Genomic DNA, 19,157 nt, shown 5'->3' with positions numbered 1-19,157 from the left:
CAGGAGGAAAGTATCCTTCCTTCTCCCACAGAGCAGCTGGTAAATTCAAACCATGTGCCTTTGGGATTGCAGCTCAGCTTCTTACCAATAGGCAACCAGAGCTCCCTAAATTCACCGTAGAACCTTATATTTTAAAGGCAATGTGGACATCCGGAGGCTTCTACTATATTAGGCAAAATATGGATACCATACTTTTACAATAGAACAATGTTCATAATTTATTCCATACCACTTCCCCTCCCCTATTCCACAATCTGTTATTAGAAAAGAAAATCATAAATGTAAAACATTAACATTTCAGAGCTTAGGACACTCCCCCGCACCCCACTTGCCCTATTCTCCAGGGAAAGATGACCCTACATGAGGGTGGAGGTAGATAGTGTTTTATGGTGTATGAAACGTTCTCCTCTCGGGCCTCCTTTGTTCAGGTTTGTAAACACTGCTGCATTTAATTCTCACCCAATTTCATCCCACAAGAGTGCCAGCATTTCCTTGCAGTTGAGTCACTTGGTAAGGTGCTATTCTCTAATGGAATAAGATGAGGTATTGAAAAGTGACAACTGTAAGCTTGATTAGAACCAGATTGCCAGCTTAACAATTGCCTTCTTGGTACAAGCCAAACTATCTTTTATCCAATAGACTATTTCTTCCTCCAAATGAATGACATTGTCAATTTGCTTCCCATTGATTCCTGTTTCCAATTTAATTTTGTCTATGTACAGCGAAATCCCATGACTTTAGGCACAGCAGGATTCTTCACAGAGCCTTTCTTTTTTTTTCCTTCTTTTTCTTACTTCCTTCCAGAAATAAGTTAGCACCAGCAGGAACTTTCGAGATGTTCCTGTTCAAAGAGTAAATTGGACCTATAACCTAGATCTCCTGATTTCTCACCCAGCTGTTCTTTGATTCGGAGAGCATTATGCATCTGTTTTGTGCCAGGCAATGTTCCCTTCTCAGTACAAAATTCTGTTCACACTAAACCAAGAGATACGCTTAGAGAACTGTAGAAGATGACTGGTTAGTTTGCTGGCAGTGAGAAGTTCTTTTTAAACCTGGAAAATGAAGTATTCTTTGTTCACTAGTTTCTGTTTTTACACTTTGTAGATGTCAGTCTGGAGACTAAGGTGCGCCTGATAAAGGCCATGGTCTGTGCAATTACTTACTATGTATCAGAGAGCTGGACAATGACTAGAGATGATAGAAGGAGAGTTGATGCCTTTGAGCTGTGGTGCTGGAGAAGAGTATTGAATATACCATGGACTGCTAGGGGGAAAAGTAAGTTCATTCTGGAGAGGGTGAAGCCAGGCTCTTCCTTGGAGGCAAAGATTCTGAAGCTCTGACATACTTTGGACATGTTGCAAGGCAGGATCAATCCTTGGAGAGGGACGTCATGCTTGGGAGTGTGGAGAGACAGCACAGGAGAGGAAGACCCTTGATGAGACGGATTGATTCAGTGACTGGGGTGATGGGGGCAGGTGTGTTGGAGACAATAAGATTGGAACAGGATAGAACAGGCTTTAGGGCTGTTGTACATAGGGTCGCTATGAGTTGCAGGCAACTTGACAGCACGTAACAACAAAGAACAGAATGATTTTGTGTGTGTGTGTGTATGTGTGTGCGTGTGTGTGTGTGAATAATTTTTGTGGTTGGTTGTGGTAGGTAGGTGGTTGAGATTTTTGCCACTATTTTCATTTTCTGCTTGTCAACTGACTAATTTCCATTGTACACTTAATTGTATTTCTCATGCATGCCTGCGTGTCTCATGAGCAATGGGATAAGCTAGGGCAGTGTGTCTCAACCAGGGATGATGTTGGCAATGTTTGGACATCGTGTTGTGGTTGTTGTTTTTACTTGATGAGCACTACTAGCATCTGGAGGCCAGAGATGCTGCTAAACATCCTGCAGCACATTGAGCCGCTCTTGACAACAAAGAAAGCACTGCTGGCACCTAGTGGGCATCATGGTAACTGAGTCGTCCCAGCAGAGGTGATAAGGCCTGCACAGGCCAGGATGTGCGTGAGCATCCTACAATGCAAGGACAGTCACTGCAACAAAGACTCATCAGCTCAGTAGAGTTCAGTCTGAGGAGTCTGGCCCAGGGCCTCGAAGAAGAGTGGGCAAGAAGGTGAGGGGCTGGGCTTCCACACACTGGCAACCCCTCTTCAACCAGAGCAGTTCTGCTTTTCTCTGTTTCACGTATTGCTGTTGTACGTGAGCTTTTGTTTGAAAGTATGTTCTTCCACTTTAAAAAAATGTTGAAGACAACTATACTGAACAATGGTGTAACTCTTCGCCTTCAGTTTTATAGTGAGTAGTGTTGGTGGCACGATGGGTTAAGCGTTGGGCTGCTAACCAAATCCACTAGCCACTCCTGTTAAGAGAGATGAGATCATCTGTTTCAGTAAGGATTTACAGTCTTGGGAACCCAATGGAGAGTCACTATGAGTTGGAATTGACTCAGTGGCAGAGAGCTTGGTTTTGGATTGTTGAGACAAACCCAGTGGGCATATGTCATAGGAGCTACAGGCTGAGAGCAATCAGAAGTAAATTTGGAAGCATCTACCTAAGCTCTAGTGGGAGTTGCACTGTCAACTCCAAGATGGGGAATCTGAACCCACTGGGACAAGATGAGCAGCCTCCTCCCGTGTGATTTACACCCCCTGAAAACCCATCCAAGTGTCAGCTGTGAATTGGTTCTGATGCATAAGAACACCACTGCTCAATCAAGGGGAGCTCTGGTGGTGGTCTGTAGGGAGTTGCTAAAGGCCACGCTTCCCTGGCAATTCAAATCCCTCAGCAGCTCAGAGGGAGAAAGATGTTAATCACCTTCCATTTACAGCTATTTACTGCCCCAGAAGCCCAGATGAGGGTCTGCTGTGGCTCAATAGTAATGAATATTTAAGACCTAAGCAAAGGTCCTCAGTGTGAGCTGCCCATGACTCTCTGCACACCTCACTTTCAAGATTCTCATGCTTTATTGAACTCATTGAATTGTATCTACTTTTCCATTTAACCAAGGTTTGTCAACTTTTTTTTCGTATAAAAGGCTAGAATGCAAATATCTTTGGCTTCCCAAGCCATACATTATTTCTGCTGTGACTCTTCAGCCATGCCATTATAACATGAAAGCAGCCCTTTGTAATAAGTGAACAAAAGAGCAGGTCTGCATTCTTTTTTTTTTTTTTGTAAACTTAATTTGCAAAAACAACAGGTGATGGGCCAGATTTGGCCCAAGGGCTGTATCCCTGATCCCTGGTTTAGCTCCTAAGTAGGAACCATCTTTGTTTTTTCTTCGTATCTCCCTGACACACAGTAAGGGCTGGTTCAAGACACATTTGCTAAAAAAAAAAAAAGAAAAAAGAAAAAAAGAAACATTTGCTGAGCTGAACTGTACTGAAGGTCAATCTAGTAAGGTCAAGTACTAGAAGACATAAAAGAGAATGACAACTGGAAACGGATCTATCCAGTATTTCCCAGAGAATTTCCAAATATCATTTAACTTTTGCCCTATGTTAGCCATTGAGGATGTTTCCAATTTTTTATTATTAATATTGCTATGACCAGCTCTTTCAATACAAAAATTGCTGACCACAGTTCTTATTATTTCCTTAGTGTAAATTCCTAGAAGAAGAATTACTGGGTCAAACAGCTTCTAAATTGCTTGATTGCTTTCCAAGAAGTTAATACTGATCTACATTCCTAAAAGGAATACAAGGGTGATGGTGATATTTATCCATATGCAAAAGGATTCCTTTCAACAGAACATTAGAACAAAAGCTTTGGCATTCATATATCTTTCCATGAATTAGCTCACTGTAGAAAGAAGTGAATTGGGGCTAGCCACTAATCATTTTAATAGTAACATCCTCCCACACTGCTATGACAGCATAATTATAAAAGCACGTAGTTATACCTGCCGGTGTCATCATGCCAACCAGCTGAGGTTCTCCTATCTCATGTGTTTATTGTGTGCCCGGAAACATCTGCTTCCCATTAGGGCATCAGAACCTCTGCTCTCTGAGCTCCTGGCACCAGCCCACCCCACCATGATGGACAGGGGCCTCCTCCCTGTGAAATTCACCACCGACTATGTCATTCAGATTGCTCATTTCCCTGAGGAAATTTCATTTAGGTTAATTTTGGCATACAATTGGAGGTAATTCTTGAGCAATTTCTCCTGTGATGGTTTGCAATGTGTAAAATTTTCCTACAATGTGTTGCAAAAGTCAGTGAGCAGATACTAAAGCTGTCTGGTCTCAGTTTGCTTGCTTTTGTAACAGCAAGAGCACAGGCTAAAGATCAGAGAACAAATATTCTTCCTTTCTTTTTTTTTTCTTCAATAGAAGCAGATATACAATAGCAAGAAATGAGGAGAAGCCACAAAAAAGAGTCTTGCCTTCGTGATGGACCATACTCTTTCCTTAGCTCTTCAAAGTTTTCTTGATTCGTTCAAACAAAACAAAACAACAAATAACCAAAGAATATTTCTGACTTGGAGAGAATCCAGATTGCTGTCGAGTCAAGCATGACTCCTAGCGACCCTATGAACAAAAGACTGAAAGCCTTTCTAGAACTATTGTTGTTTCTCAAAGTTCGTAGAGTTTCCAGAGGTATGTTGTTTAGGAAGTGGATGTCACTCCTGCTTAGCCAGTGGTAGATTCCAGTGGCCAAAGAGGTGCCCTCTTGAAGCTAGCAGTGCAAATCCCTCACCACTAGGCCACAGTGTGCTTAATATAACAAAACCACATGATTTTAAATGTCATTATAATTGGATAATAGTGACAACTTACCTGGAACCCATCAGAAAGGTCAGTTAGCATGGAGTTTTAGCCTTGTTGGTATGCTGAAAGGTAGAAACTCAAGCTCAGAAGCTCCTTGTGGTTGAGTCGGACCTGACCCCAGTGGGTTTTCTGAGGCTGTAAATTGCACAGGAAGAGATTGCTAGGCTTACCAAATTGCTGTTGTTGAAATAACTACAGGGATCATTTTATTAGCAATGCACCATTTGTACTGCAGCATTGAATAGAATTTTTAGAGGCAGTCATATTGGTCACCCTCTCTTACAGTGTCTACTTGGTGTGGTCCCCACCCCCTACACCCCACCAGTGATGCCAATAATACTCTGTCTTCTCAGGCTACCCTTTGTAATCTTCTGTTCGGCTCTTAATTCATCATTCTTCCATTCACTTAAGCTACTCAAGTTCAAGAGCAAGTTTCAGACTCTCTACTGGCATTTATTCTGATTTTTGCTTTCTTTCCTGTCCTATTAATGAGCATTTGCTTTCTTCATATGTGATGTCATTGATACCATCCCCAGCTCTTTGAGTTTGGGTATTAGTGTTCAGTTCATCAAATGTATTCTCAAAATGTTCTCTAAATTCAAGTAACATATATGCAAGATCTTTTGGCTTTTGTGGGTTTGTTTTCATTTTCTTCTGTTTCACCTTGAACTTGCATATGAAAAGTGGTGACCTCTGATGCAGCTGGCCCCTGATTTTCTTCTGGAATATAGTATTAAGCTTCTCCATTGTCTCCACAGAATTGAGTTCATTCCATTGTGGTCCATCCTGGGAGGTCCATGCATCTGGTTACTCTTTATATGTTGAGGGGATTGTATTTGCAGTGAATATGTTGTTGATCCTGCAAAAGTCTATCATTCAACCTCCAGCATTATTTCTATCACCAAAGCCATCTTTTCCAACTACCAGCCCTTGTTTGTTTCCACTTTTAACATTCAAATCACCAGTAATTATCAATACCTTTGGATCACACCTTTGATCCATTTCAGCCTAATAAATTAGTAACAATCTTTAATTTCTTCAACTTTGGCGTTCATGGTTGGTTGATTCAGAAAACACAAAATGAAAGATATAATTGTTGATACCAGATAGATCTTGGTTGAAAGCAGAGAAGACCAGACAGATGTTTACCTGTGTTCTATTACCTATGCAAAGGCATTTGACCATGGATCCTAACAAATGACAAATGACCCTGTAAAGAATACTTAATTTAATTTCAGAACACTTAATTATGCTTATGAAGAACCTGTACCTAAAATGTGAAGAAGAAAGATATTCACACAGAACAAGGCAACACTGCATGGTTTAAACCACCAAAGGGTGGATATCAGGATTATTTTTTTCTTTCCCAAATTATCCATTCTGAACAAATAATCTGAGAACCCAAAGAATGAAGCATTAGTATTGGAGGGAAATTTATTAACCTACACTTTGCAGGTGACATACTCTTGCTTGTACAAAGTGAAGAGAACTTGAAACACTTGCTCCAGAAGATCAAAGGCTACAGCTTTCAATATGGGTTACATCTCAACATCAAGAAAACAGTATCCTTGCCTGGGGACCAATAGGCAGCATGATAGTTGGAGAAAAGATTGAAGTGGTCAAGGATTCCCTTCTCTTGGATCCACAGTCAACTCCTATGAAAGCAGCATTGAAAAGAGTGAATGATGGGTTGAGTGATCTGCTGCAAATACCTCTTTAATATGTTAAAAAGCAAAGATGTCACACTGAGTATTAAAGGATGCCACATCCAAGTCATGCTATTTTCTTTCAGTGATTTCATATGCATGGGAAACCTAGATAGTAAATAAAGAAGACTGAAGAAGAATTGGTACAGGTGAACATCCAAAGAGTGATCAAGTCTGTCTTAGAGTAAATGCAGCCAGAATGATGTTTTGAAGCAAGGATGGTGAGATTTGTCTCATGTACTTTGAATATGTAATCATGTCCCTGGGGAAAAAATATCATGGTTGGTAAAGTAAAAGGTCAGCAGATCCTCGACAAGATAAATTAATTAACCCAGTAACTGCAACAGTGAGTTCTAACATGGCAAGGATAGTCAGGATGGGATGGTGAGAATTAGACAGCATTTTCTTTTCTTCCACTTAGGATCACTGAGAGTCAGGACCTAGTCAGCAACACTTGCAGACAGCTACAAGAAGTTCTCAGCAATGCTGCATTCGTTTTCGTGATACATATATTAACTACAAGTTAATTGAACTCACTGCTGTCAAATCTGGCTCACGGAGACTCCATGTGTTCCACAGGAGAACTAGTCTCTTTAGGATTTCCAGTGACAAAAAGTTCCACTAACTGCGTGGTTTAAAGCAATAGAGATTTATTCTCTCACAGTTATCAGAGTTAAGAGTTCAAAATCAACGTGTCAGTGAAGTTCCTTCTGCGGGAGTCTATGGAGAGTATGCTTTTGGCCTTCCTCTTTGTTCCTGGTGCCTTTTCCCAATGTCTTGTGCTCTTTTACTGGACTTTCTCTATCTCTGTATTCACACTGCATTCTTCATTGTATGTTCCATCTCATTTTTCTTGTAAGAATGTCAACTAATTAATTATGTCTGCAAAGATCCTATTTCCAAATACCAAGTGTTGGCATTGAACATGTGCTTTTGAAGGGCACAAATCAACATACAAACACACTGTTATCTTTACATGGAATATCCCCCAGCAACCTAGAAAAGGGTTAAAGGGTAAGATGTACCGAGACAGGGCAGTGAGCAAGTGCTGCTGGTCAACCTTCCACCTTCCTCAGCAGCACCAATCAATTGCGTCTCTTTGGTTTGAAACGTGTCTTGGCAAGAACAACATGGATTCTGCTTTCCAAAACCACTGCTGGTGGTAGCATTTTTCTGTTGTTTCTAAAAAAGGAAAAGACATGGGGGTTGGAAGGAAGGGTGAAAACTATGCACGGAAAACAGTTTCCTTATTTTCCTGCTTAAATGTATACAGAACAAGGGCAAGAAATACTTGAGGCAGGGGGAAATACATAGCAAACATGGCATTTTGAAAGGCTAATTGAATGTGGATGAACATATTGAGACGATGTTCTGTTATTGTCAAGAGTAATGTTTTACAGAGAAGCTATTTGCGAAGGGAGCCTAGTTATTACCGATGAACTAATGTGCAATGAGGAATATGGAAGCAATAATGTATGGAGGCAGAGTGCCTGCAGAAAGGTGTCAATCAAATGTGATGTTGGGGAGAAAGAAGGAACACCTTTTGGTTTGAGTTGACCTGCAGGATTTGACCTGTAAGACCCAAATGGACAGATGCAGCTTTGTTTAACAAACTCGGAAGGGGACTTGGAATATTTTGTTGACCACTTTTCCCCTGAGACATAATCTATTGATTACTCTTAAAGTTCAAGAACCAACACAAGCCCGTGATTCAGCAACCATGTGTCTTAAGTTTCACAATGTCATTCTGATGTCAAGAATCGTTCCTGTATCCCCATTACCAAGTGAAATAATTCTGTACTTGGAGTATTTTCTTGTCTAAACTACAATCCACTCATTCTATGTACCTCCCCTCTCCAGGAAATGTGGCATAATTCTTTGCTCAGACCATGAGTCTTAATTTTGGATCCAGGAATTATCATAAGCCCATATGCATTTAGCTCCACAAGTGGAAAAGGCTTCTGTGAAGAACATTGCAACCCGGGTGGGTTTTTTTCCCCTCAGTGCAGAGTGGAATTGTCCCAAAGGAAACAGACGAACTGAAGTAGGGAAAACATAAAATAACAAGATCTTGGTGTGAGTAATGGGAAAGTTCTTTTTTGGTGGGTTGGGAATGAAAGGCAGAGGTGAGAGTTCCTTAAACACTATGCAACTCACTATAAAAGAGCATCCCCTGTTTCCAGGTCCAAGTTTCAAGTTTGTCACCCATTTGTTATCCCTTGCTTCCCTTCATTCTTCCTGGGGGAAGGAGGGAGTGAGGAAGATGCTTTGGTCGTAGCCAGATAAAAGCCTTGCCACTCAATACGTCGGTCATCCACAGTTGACCAGTGGAGATACCCATCACATCAAACTTTATTCTCACTTCCTAAGAAGCAGAATCTAGAAATTCCACTTTTTTAAAAGTACTTTGTCAAATGTTTGTATCTAAAATTTAAAATGGATAATGTGGAGATAAAATGCAAGGTTTTTTAAATATTTCCAAGTATTTTAAAAATTGTTTGTTTTATTAATTTCAATGAATATTTACCTAGATTTTTGGATTTCCATTCATCCATTGTTGCACTTTTCTCCCCACCCCCCCCATGCCCACCACCCCCAGTTTGCTCCTCTCCTTGAAAAGCAAAAGAAAAAACTCCTTCATTGGTACACAATTACCCCGCACACCCCCACCCCCACCCCGAGTATACTCCACTCTGCAACCCTCATTCCGGACTCTTATGATAATCATAATGCCCTAAAAAATATTACTATTTTTAAATTTTTTTAATCATTTAATGTATTGCAGGTAAAATAAAGCATTTAAAACATCTTTTCTTTGAGAGGCAATATAATGCAGTTTAATTGGAACACACCTAGATTTAATTTTCTTACATGGAAATTAATCCTTTTATTCCCCTTCAAGCTGTGATACATTAGACAAGTTACTTTCTTAAAAAATGTTTTTATTTTACACAATTTACATACAGAATTTGTATACTTTGTATTTTATTCATATACATCATATTTCACACAGTCCCTCATTCACATTGTTTTTCATATAATATGGGAGAGGCTGGAGAGAATTACGCTGAGTGAACCAACTCAGTCTCATAAGGACAAACACTACATAAGTAGTGTAAAAATAGAGGATAACTAATGAAATGTATACTGAAGTCCAAAGGGGGAAGGGGAGGGGCAGAGAGAGTGAGGAGGTGTGAAATCATGGAATCTCAGAGTTTGATTGACGGAGGAAGGCCATGAAGGAATCAGAAAACCCAGTTTTAGATGTATATGGGGGACAACTTGACGTTCTACACTATGTAAATAAAACTGCAGCTCCTGTTGTTGATATTTTATGTACCTTTGAGTCAGAACTGACTCATAGCTGATCCTACAGCATGTTTTCAGAGGCAATAAATCACATGGAAGGAGATTGCTCATTTTTCTCCCACAGAAGAGCTGTGGGAGAAACCACTTGCCTTCAGGTAGGCACGAATAGACCACCAGAGCTCCCTAGATTTTAGTGTTGGAGGTGGTGGTGTGTACCATCGAATTGGATTTTCAGAAGCAGTAAATCAAACAGAAGCAGATCCCCTAGCATTCTCCTGCAGAGCAGCTAGTGGATTCAAACTGCATGCCTTTGGGATTGCTGCTTCTAACCACCAGGCCACTCTAGCTCCAGTTTATAATGTAATCCTCTTTAATCCACTTCCTAAATAACATGCCTCTGGAAACTCTATGAACTCTGATAAAAGTTGATAGTTGTAGAGGGACTTCAGGCCTTTTAGTCATAGGGTCTCTATTCGTCATGGTCAACTCAAGGCAATCAACACCAACATTCTTGAGATAATTTTGTAAAAGGAATAGTTTTGTTACTTGCCTTTTCTATTCTTTTTCTGTGCATTATTTTTCCACTGATCATTTACTGTCTCCAGATACACACTATTTGTGCATTTGTCTTTTTTTCCCTATAATTATATTTTATTAATTTTCATAAACATTTACAGAGATTTTGGGTTTCCATTCATTCATTGTTGCACCATTCTCTCTACCCTCCTTCCAGTTTGTTCTTGTCCAAATGCCACAGTGCTTGTCAAAGCCAGTTCTGATTAATCTTCTTTGTCAGTGTGTCCTTTGCCATTCCCTATCACTCCTCCCTGAGAGAGACTTCACCCTGAGTCATAAGGAAAAGGGGATGGCATATTCTCTTAGCTACTTCCTGCTGAAAAGGGACGCTGTGGGTTTCAGGGTGAAGATCTTCTCTCACTACTCTAAAGGACCCCTTTGGCAGTAGGAAACACATAGACTATTATGGAGATTGATTTTGGAATTTAGATGCACTCTTATTGATTGTGCTTGGCCGTACATGTTCATATCCTTGAAGATGTATCATGGGGGTGTTGCAACCTAGAAGACACAAATTTGACTAACAAGTTAGAAGTACATGAGTCAAAAATTATGGAAAAGTAAAAGAAAAGATTCTTTCATTGTTTTACAAACCCTCCCCCAGCTCCCCTCCACCATGTAGCCCTCGCTCTAGACTCCTGTGATGACAGAAATACCTAGTTATATATCTCTTTTAAACAGTTTTCTCCCTCCTCTGTTTCAGTGCAGTATACATTATTGAACCCATCTTACTCAGTCTCTCCCCAACCCCAAGGACAGTCCCATTCTACAACAGTGGCATCATGTAATATTTGTCCTTTTGTGACTGGGATATTTCACTCAGCATAATGTTCTCCAGAGTCAACCATTTTGAATAATATTGCATGAGTTCCTTGTTTTTTAATGCAGCATAGTACTCCATTGTGCGAATATACCACAGCTTCTCTAGCCATTCGTTTGTTGATGGGCACTTAGGTTGTTTCCAACTCCTTGCTATTGTGAACAAAGCTGCAATAATCATGGGTGTGCATATATCTGCTTGGATGTCAGCTATGGTCTCTTCAGGGTATATTCCCAGTAGTGGAATTGCTGGGTCAAATGGTATCTCTATTTGCAACTTTTTGAGAAAGCGCCATACTGCTTTCCACAGGGGTTGCACCATTTTACACTCCCACCAACAGTGAATCAGGGTTCCAGTTTCTCCACAACCTCGCCAGCATTTGTTGCTTTCTGTTCTGTTAAATTTTGCTATTTTGACTGGGGTGAAATGATATCTCATAGTTGTTTTAATTTGCATCTCTCTTAGGGTTAGGGATTTTGAGCATTTCTTCATGTGCTTGTTACCCATCTGAATGTCGTCTTCGGTGAAGTGCCTGTTCATATCCTGTGCCCATTTTTCTATTGGATTATTTACCTTTATCTTGTTGTGGTGCTCAAGTATTTCATAAATTCTGGATATAAGTCCCTTATCTGATACGTTATTACCAAATACTTTTTCCCAGTCAGTGGCTTCCCTTTTTACCCTACTGGAGAAGTTTTTGGATGTGCATAGGAATTTGAGTCTTAGAAGATCCCATTCATCTATGTTGTCTTCTCCTGGTTGTAGGTTTTCCAGGATACTGGGAAGACTGTTTATGTTGTGGATTAGGACTTCTAGTGTTGTTCCTACCTTTTCTGTAATGAAGTTTTTAGTCCTTGGTTTTAGTCCTAGGTCCATGATCCACCTTGTGTTGGTTTTTGTGTATGGTGTGAGGTGTGGGTCTTGCTTGAGTCTTTTGCAGATATTTTTCCAATTTTGCCAACACCATTTGTTAAAAAGGCTGTCGTTTCCCCACTTCACTGATTTCATCTCCTTGTCAAAGATCAGTTAACCATGGATTCTCAATTCTATTCCATTGATCTATGTGTCTGTCATTGTACCAGTACCATGCTGTCATTTGTCTTGTTTACTGTAGGCAGAGTCCCTGGATGGTGTAGAGGCCAGACACTTGACAACTGACCGAAAAGGTAGAGGGTCCAGTCCTTCCAGAAGTGCCACAGAAATAAGGCCAGATGATCTCTCTTAGCTACTGGAAACCCTGTGGAGTTTAGTTCTGACACAGTTTGTGCTGAGTCAGAGTCAGATCAACAGCAACTAGCTTAGCTGGCTCTTTCCCTATTACATACATTTCACAAGGACATCAAACAGTTCCTTGGCCCAGCATATTGTGGTTAGGTATTGTGGAGTCAACTACAACTCACAACAGCCCTGTGAACAACAAATCTGAACCTTTCCCTAGCCTGTGCCATTCTCATTAATATCTGTTGAGTGAAGGGAAGAAATAATGTCTTTATATGTAAGAGCTGAATGAGGGCATGAGCAAGGTCAGTGGTTCCTGTACAACCAAGAGGTCTTCGGTCCTCTCCTCTCCCCTCCTTCCTCCCTGGGTGCTGCTGGCATTGTCTACAGTCTTTTATGTTCTCCCTTTTTGCAGAGTATTGGCTGTGATGACTACCTGGGCTCTGACAAAGTCGTGGACAAGTGCGGGGTGTGTGGAGGCGATAACAGTGGCTGCCAGGTTGTGTCGGGTGTGTTTAAGCATGCCCTCACTAGCCTGGGCTACCACCGAGTGGTTGAGATTCCCCAGGGGGCCACAAAAATCAACATCACCGAGATGTACAAGAGCAACAACTATTTGGGTAAGTTTGATCTCTTTTTCAATGACACCATGTGATGATGCCATTTGATTCAATGCTTCCAGGAGCTTGAGATGGACATAGTGTCCTGAGGTCCCTGGACATGTAGAAGGTACCACAAGGACATGCCAGAAGTGCCACCTGGCCTGTCCCTTCAAATCAGTAAAGAAATATCACTAGTGGGGGAAAGTGAAAAAATTTCTTCTTGCAAATAAATATTATCTGCATATTTAATCAAATCTTTTTTTCAAAAGCAAATTATATTCTTTTGCTTACAATGTTAATATACATTGTGTTCACACTATTCTACATTCACATTGTGTTTCATACAATCATTCCCATTCATTATGTTTTATAAAATTAATCACCATTGGATTACACCCTTCATTACCCTGTCTTTTCAGGTCACAGCTGGATCTTTCCCATTTCCTTTACCAACCCCTCCACCCACCAACCATTTCCTTTACCAACCCCTCCACCCACCAAACTGTGCAACTCCATGATTTAGCTACGCATCCTTATCCCTCAGCTCCCACTCCTTCCCCCCTTGGATCTCCATACATGTTCTGTTAGTTATCCTTTTACTTCTACAGTAATGGTCTCTTATACATTATTTGTCCTTATGAGATGGAGTTAGTTCATTCCGCATAATGCTCTCCGGTCTCTCCCATGTTATGTAGTATTTTTGAAAATTGTTGCTCTTGAATGCTCACAGTATTCTGTTGTGTGAGTGTACGACAATTTCTCAGTCTGTTCAGTAGCAGGCTAAATTGTCTCTCTGAGAAGGGAGCCTAAGACAGTGAGCCTCTAGGTAAGTGTGGATTCTGAACAGCTTCAGTCTGCAGAACCCTTTAGCAAGCATTGTGAGCAATATCAGAAATATTAGAAGTATATTTTTAATCTGTTTTCCTTGATTTTGGCATTCTCCATGAAGCAAATTAGTCACACGCTTTTGGAGGAAGTGGGGAAAGTGTGATTATATTGTGGGTATTATAATTAACAGTATAAAACAAAATGAATGTGAAAGTCTGAATGGAAAGCCAATTTCTTGTATAAAACTTTCTCTCAAATCACAGGAAGTTTTTTTAAAATAAATTTTCTATTTTATACTAGTTTACTTACAAAGTTCATATACATTGTTTTCAGCAAAGTTTTTTTTTAATTCATAGAATTTATGAATTTCTAATTTTCTGTGTGTGTTGTTGAGTGCCATTGAACCAATTTCAACTGATAATTCCAAGGGACAGTGTAAAACCGTATAAAGTGTTTCCTAGGGTGTGATTTATAGGAACCGATCACCAGGCCATTATCCTGCTCAGCTGCTGGGCCAGTTTACACTGCCAACCCTTTGATTAACAGTCAAGTACTAACCATTGTGGAAACAGGCCCCATGTTATGTACGGGGTCTAATATGTATGACCTTGTTAACAAAATCATATAAGCAAGCAATTTTTTTCATTTGTACATTTCTATTTCTGTTTGTCTTTATTTCAATAAAGGTTTACAAAACACCAGTTTTTCCATTCATACACATTTTCTTTCATAATATTAGTTTCAACACCCTTAATGACATTGAACTTTTCCTATTACCTCCTTTTACTTCTGATTTCCATTAAACCTTCTAGCCGACCCTTTCCTGCCCTCAGGACTTCTTCATGGTCAAATGGTGCTTTCTGGCCTTCCAGGGTGGTTATTCTAAGAAGTGAGTGCCTCTCTAGTGTTCCTGGTCACCTTATAGACCTGTCTATTGTTTGGCTAAAAGTGAAGCCCCAGGGATGAATTTTGTTCCAGGCTCATCATGGGAGTTCCCACCTGTCTCTATTGGACCAGTAAGCCTAACCATTTGTATGCTTTTTTCCGTTTTGTTCCATGTTTCACCCCACTCTATCCAGAATCTTCTACTTGACCCCTTTTAGAGTGGTCAGTGGTGATATCTGGGCACTGTCTAGCTCTTTAGGTCTCAGGATCATAGAAGTTGAGTTCATGTGATCCATTAGTCTCCTTTGGACTAATCATAAACTAGCAATTTGCTAAATGTTTTTAAAGATCAGTTTTTAAAAAATTCTTTCTTCATATATAAATTTTTATGATACAAACTATGTTTCAAACACAGTTCTTTGTACTTCACGTGTATTGAATCATTGAACCCCCTCAATAAGCAGCCAGTTCTAGAGGATAGGCAGTGTTCTCATCTCCATTTTACAAATAAGGCCATAGACACAGAAAGATCACATAACTTGCCAAGGTCACACAGCTAGTAAAAGAGGCAGAACTGGACTTTGAACCCAGACAGTCTGGCTCCATGCTTGGTGGTTGTATTAGTTTTCTAAAGCCTTTGGAGCAAAGTATATAAACTGAATATTATAAGAACAGATCTTTACTGCCTTATTGTTCTGAAGTCTAGAAGTTCAAATCAATGTGCTGTCAGGACCAAGCTCCCTCCAGAGTCTCTCCAAGAGCAGATTCATTTAGTATTGCTCAACTTGTGTTAATTCAAGGCATTTATTGGCTTGTAGGTGCCTCCTCCGATGACCATCCTCCTTATCTCTATCTCTAAAATTGATGTCTGTTTTTCTGCATATATTCTTGACAACAATAAGTAAAATTTTATAAAAGACAGGGAGATTAATCCAGGGTCTGCTACACTGTTGGCCATGTAGATGTCAATTGCCATGAATGTCAATGGTTACAGCAAATAAAGGATAATTAATTTTGAAACTTTCAAGTATCAGGATCACTCCAGAAGGTAACTTGAGACGCAGGAACTCCTGATTCTGCAACTCTCACTTCTTTGTCCATCCAGATGCAGCCAAAACTAACTTCATTTGGTTTTATTGGCCAGACAAAGAAGGAATGGCAGATGGGATTCTGAGACAACCCCAATTAAACTAGAGAGCTGTTACATTTACTCTGGCAAACCCAGCAGCCACCAAAGTGGCAGCAGGCCTAATTCCCCAATATGTCGTTTCTCTGTTGTTTTTAATAGTAAAAAGAAAATTCATTATATGCTTTCTCCTTTCTTTATACTCTTATGAAATCACAGTTCATAATCATCCCATCTCTCAGTGTGAAAATGTTCTTCAGGGATTTATTTGAAGTGATTGTGTTCAAGTGTACCATCACACAACACCACTAGCTTTGTGTTGGGTTTTTGGTTGGTTAATTTTTTAAATTTAGGAAAACAAATGAAAAACATTTATTTTCTTTTTATTAGTTTACTTACAAAGCCTATATAAATTGTGTTTCACACTATATTTCATTCTCATTGTGTTTCATACAATCATTCAGATTCATTATGTTTTATGAAATTAACCACCAATAGACTATGTCCATCATTACCCTGTATATTCAGGTCCCAGCTGGACCTTTCCCATTTCCTTTACTCTCTCCCTCTGCCTACGAAATTGTGTGACACTCTGATTTCCCAACCCTGCCCACCTTTAGTCTTCTTCTCCCTCTCATTCCCTACTTGGGTCCCCATATGTATTTTACTAGTTATCCTTCTATTTTTACAATAATAGTCTTATGCATTATTTATCCTTATGAGACTGAGTTAGTTCACTCTGTATAATACTCTCTAGTCTCTTTCAAGTGAGATATTATTTTCCTAAATCATTGCTCCTGAATGTTTCATCATATTCTGTTGTATGGATGTACTACAATTTCTCAATCCATTCAGTTGTAGCTGGACATTTGGGCTGTTTCCATGTTCTTGGTATGGTGAATAACTCTGCTATTAACATTGGTGTAAAAATCTCCATTGTGTCTCAGTTATAAGTTCCTTGGAGTATATTCCTAGTAGTGGAATAGCTGAGTTATATGGAGTTTCTGTGTTCAGCTTTTTGAAGAAACACCACCAAATTGCTTTCCACAGTGGTTGTACTATTTTACAATCCTACCAAAAGTGCATTAGAGTTCTCTCATCTCCACATCCTCTCCAACGTTTATGGCTTGCTGCTCTGCTAAACTTTGCCACTGTCACTAGGGTGAGATGGTATTCTCATTGTGGTTTTGATTTGCATCTCTTATTGCTAGAAATTTTGAACATTTCTTCATTTGTCTGTTGGCCATGCCTGTTTTATACTTTGATTATCAGTCTTTTTCTTCTGGAGGCCCAGGAATGTTCTGTAAACTTTTGTTATAAGACCCTTGTCTGAGATGGTATTGCCAAATATTTTTTCCCCAATCTGTAGGATTTCTTTTCACCCTATTGAAAGAAGGGCAAGGGGGCATTTATGCATGCAGGGATTTAATCTGTGCATCAGTTTTATTCTCTCCAAATTGTATATTTCTGGCTGTATTTGTCAGCCTCTTTATATCATAGACTAAGCCTTCAAATTTTGGTCTCAGTTTGTCTCTTATGAACTTTATGGGTTTTGGCTTTACTCATAGGTCTCTGATCTACCTTAAGTTGACTCTTGTGTATGGTGTGAGCTCTTGATCCCATTTCAGCTTTCTGTAGGTAGCAGTCCAGTTTTGCCAGCACCATTTGTTGAAGAAGTTGTCATTTCCCCATTAGATAGGTTCTTTTTCTTTGTCAAATATCAGCTGACCATAGATAGATAGGTCCATTTCTGGGTTCTCAGTTCTGCTCCATTGGTCTATGTATCTGTCATTGTACCAGTACCATGCTATTTTGGTTACTACCACCATGTGCTGTTTTGGTTACTACCACCATGTGGTAGGTTTTGAGGTCAAGGACTGCTGTGCCTCCCACTTTATGTTTGTTTTTCAGAAGTACTTTGCTTATTTAGGGTCTCTTTCCTCTCCAAATAAACTTGACAATTTCTCTTTTAATCTCCTTGAAAAAATGAATTTGGTATCTTATTGGGATTGTGTTGAACACCTAGAATACTTTTCTTTTTCCATAGGATTGTCATTTTCAGTATATGGAGTCTTCCTATGCATGAACACAGAACATTTTTCCATTTATTATTGCTTCTTACAGGAGTGTTCTGTAGTTTTCTTAGCACAAGTCTTTTGTGTTTCTAGTTAGGTTCATTCCCAAGTTATCTCAGTTTGTGGCTGGCAATTGTAAGTGGTATTGCTTTCTTGGTTTACTTCTCTGAGTTATCTTTGTTACTGTAAAGGAATCCCACTGGTTTTTGGATATTGATCTTATATCCTGCCAATCTACTAAACTGGCCCACTAGCTCTAATGGTTTTTGTGTTGAGTTCTTGGTGGTTTACTATATTCATTATAATGTCATGTGCATACAGCTACAGTTTAGCCATCTCTTTGTCCATGTGGATGCCTTTTATTTCCTTCTCTTGTCATATTGCCCTGGCAAGTACTCCCAATATGATATTGAATAGCAGTGGTGACAGTGGGTATCTTTGTCTAGTTCCTGTTCACAAGGAAAATGTTTTCAGTCTTTCTCCACTGAGAATGATATTAGCTCTTGGTTTTTCATATATTCTTTTGTTTATGTTGAGGAAATTCCATTCTATTCCAATTTTGCTGAGTGTTTTAATCAGGAAGGCATATTAGAATTTGTCAAATGCTTTTTCTGCATCAATTTCTAGGATCATCACATTCTTGTTATTTCCTTTGTTAATGTGGTGAATTATGTTGGTTGTTTTTCTTATGTTCAACTATCCTTGCATAAATTTTTAAAATCCCACTTGGTCATGATGAATTATTTTTTGATGTACTGATGGATTCTATTGGCTAGAATTTTGTTAAGGATTTTTACATGTATATTCATGAGAGATATTGGTCTATAGTTCTCTTTTTTGTACTTGTCTTTGCCAGGTTTTGATTTTAGGGTTATAATAGTTTCATAGAATGTTCTTAGGAGTGTACCTTCTTTTACTATTTTTTTAAATAATTTAAATAGAATTGGTGGTAGATCTTCTCTGAATGTTTTATAGAATTCAGTCATGAAGGTATCTAGTCCAGGACTTTGTGTGTATGTGTTGGGAGGTGGGGGTTATCGAGTCTTTTTTATAGCGTGCTCAGTTTCTTCATTTTATGGTGGATCTGTTCAGATGTTCTACATCTGTCTGTGTCAACCTGGGTGGGGCATGCGGCTCAAGAAATTTGTTTATTTCCTGTAGGTTTTCAAATTTATCAAACTATAGCTTTTCATAATATTCCAGTTTTATAGATTTAATTTTCTCTGGGTCT

The 19,157-nt window shown here is 39.4% G+C and overlaps 1 protein-coding gene across 2 annotated transcripts in view; it reads left to right on the top strand.

Moving 5' to 3' along the window:
* THSD4 (thrombospondin, type I, domain containing 4) overlaps positions 1 to 19,157 on the top strand; it is an 868,930-nt gene that overhangs the window by 695,094 nt on the left and 154,679 nt on the right. For both annotated transcript variants that reach the window (XM_006888340.1, XM_006888339.1), the window contains one exon: positions 12,826 to 13,030. In XM_006888340.1, coding sequence (XP_006888402.1) covers positions 12,826 to 13,030 — 205 coding nt within the window. The remainder of the gene's footprint in view (positions 1 to 12,825; positions 13,031 to 19,157) is intronic.

This window comes from Elephantulus edwardii, unplaced genomic scaffold (genome assembly GCF_000299155.1).
Source record: "Elephantulus edwardii isolate Elephantulus edwardi_28Jun2011 unplaced genomic scaffold, EleEdw1.0 scaffold00066, whole genome shotgun sequence".
NCBI lineage: Eukaryota > Metazoa > Chordata > Mammalia > Macroscelidea > Macroscelididae > Elephantulus > Elephantulus edwardii.
Note: the sequence above shows the minus strand (reverse complement) of the source record. Positions and strands in the feature narration are given on the sequence as shown.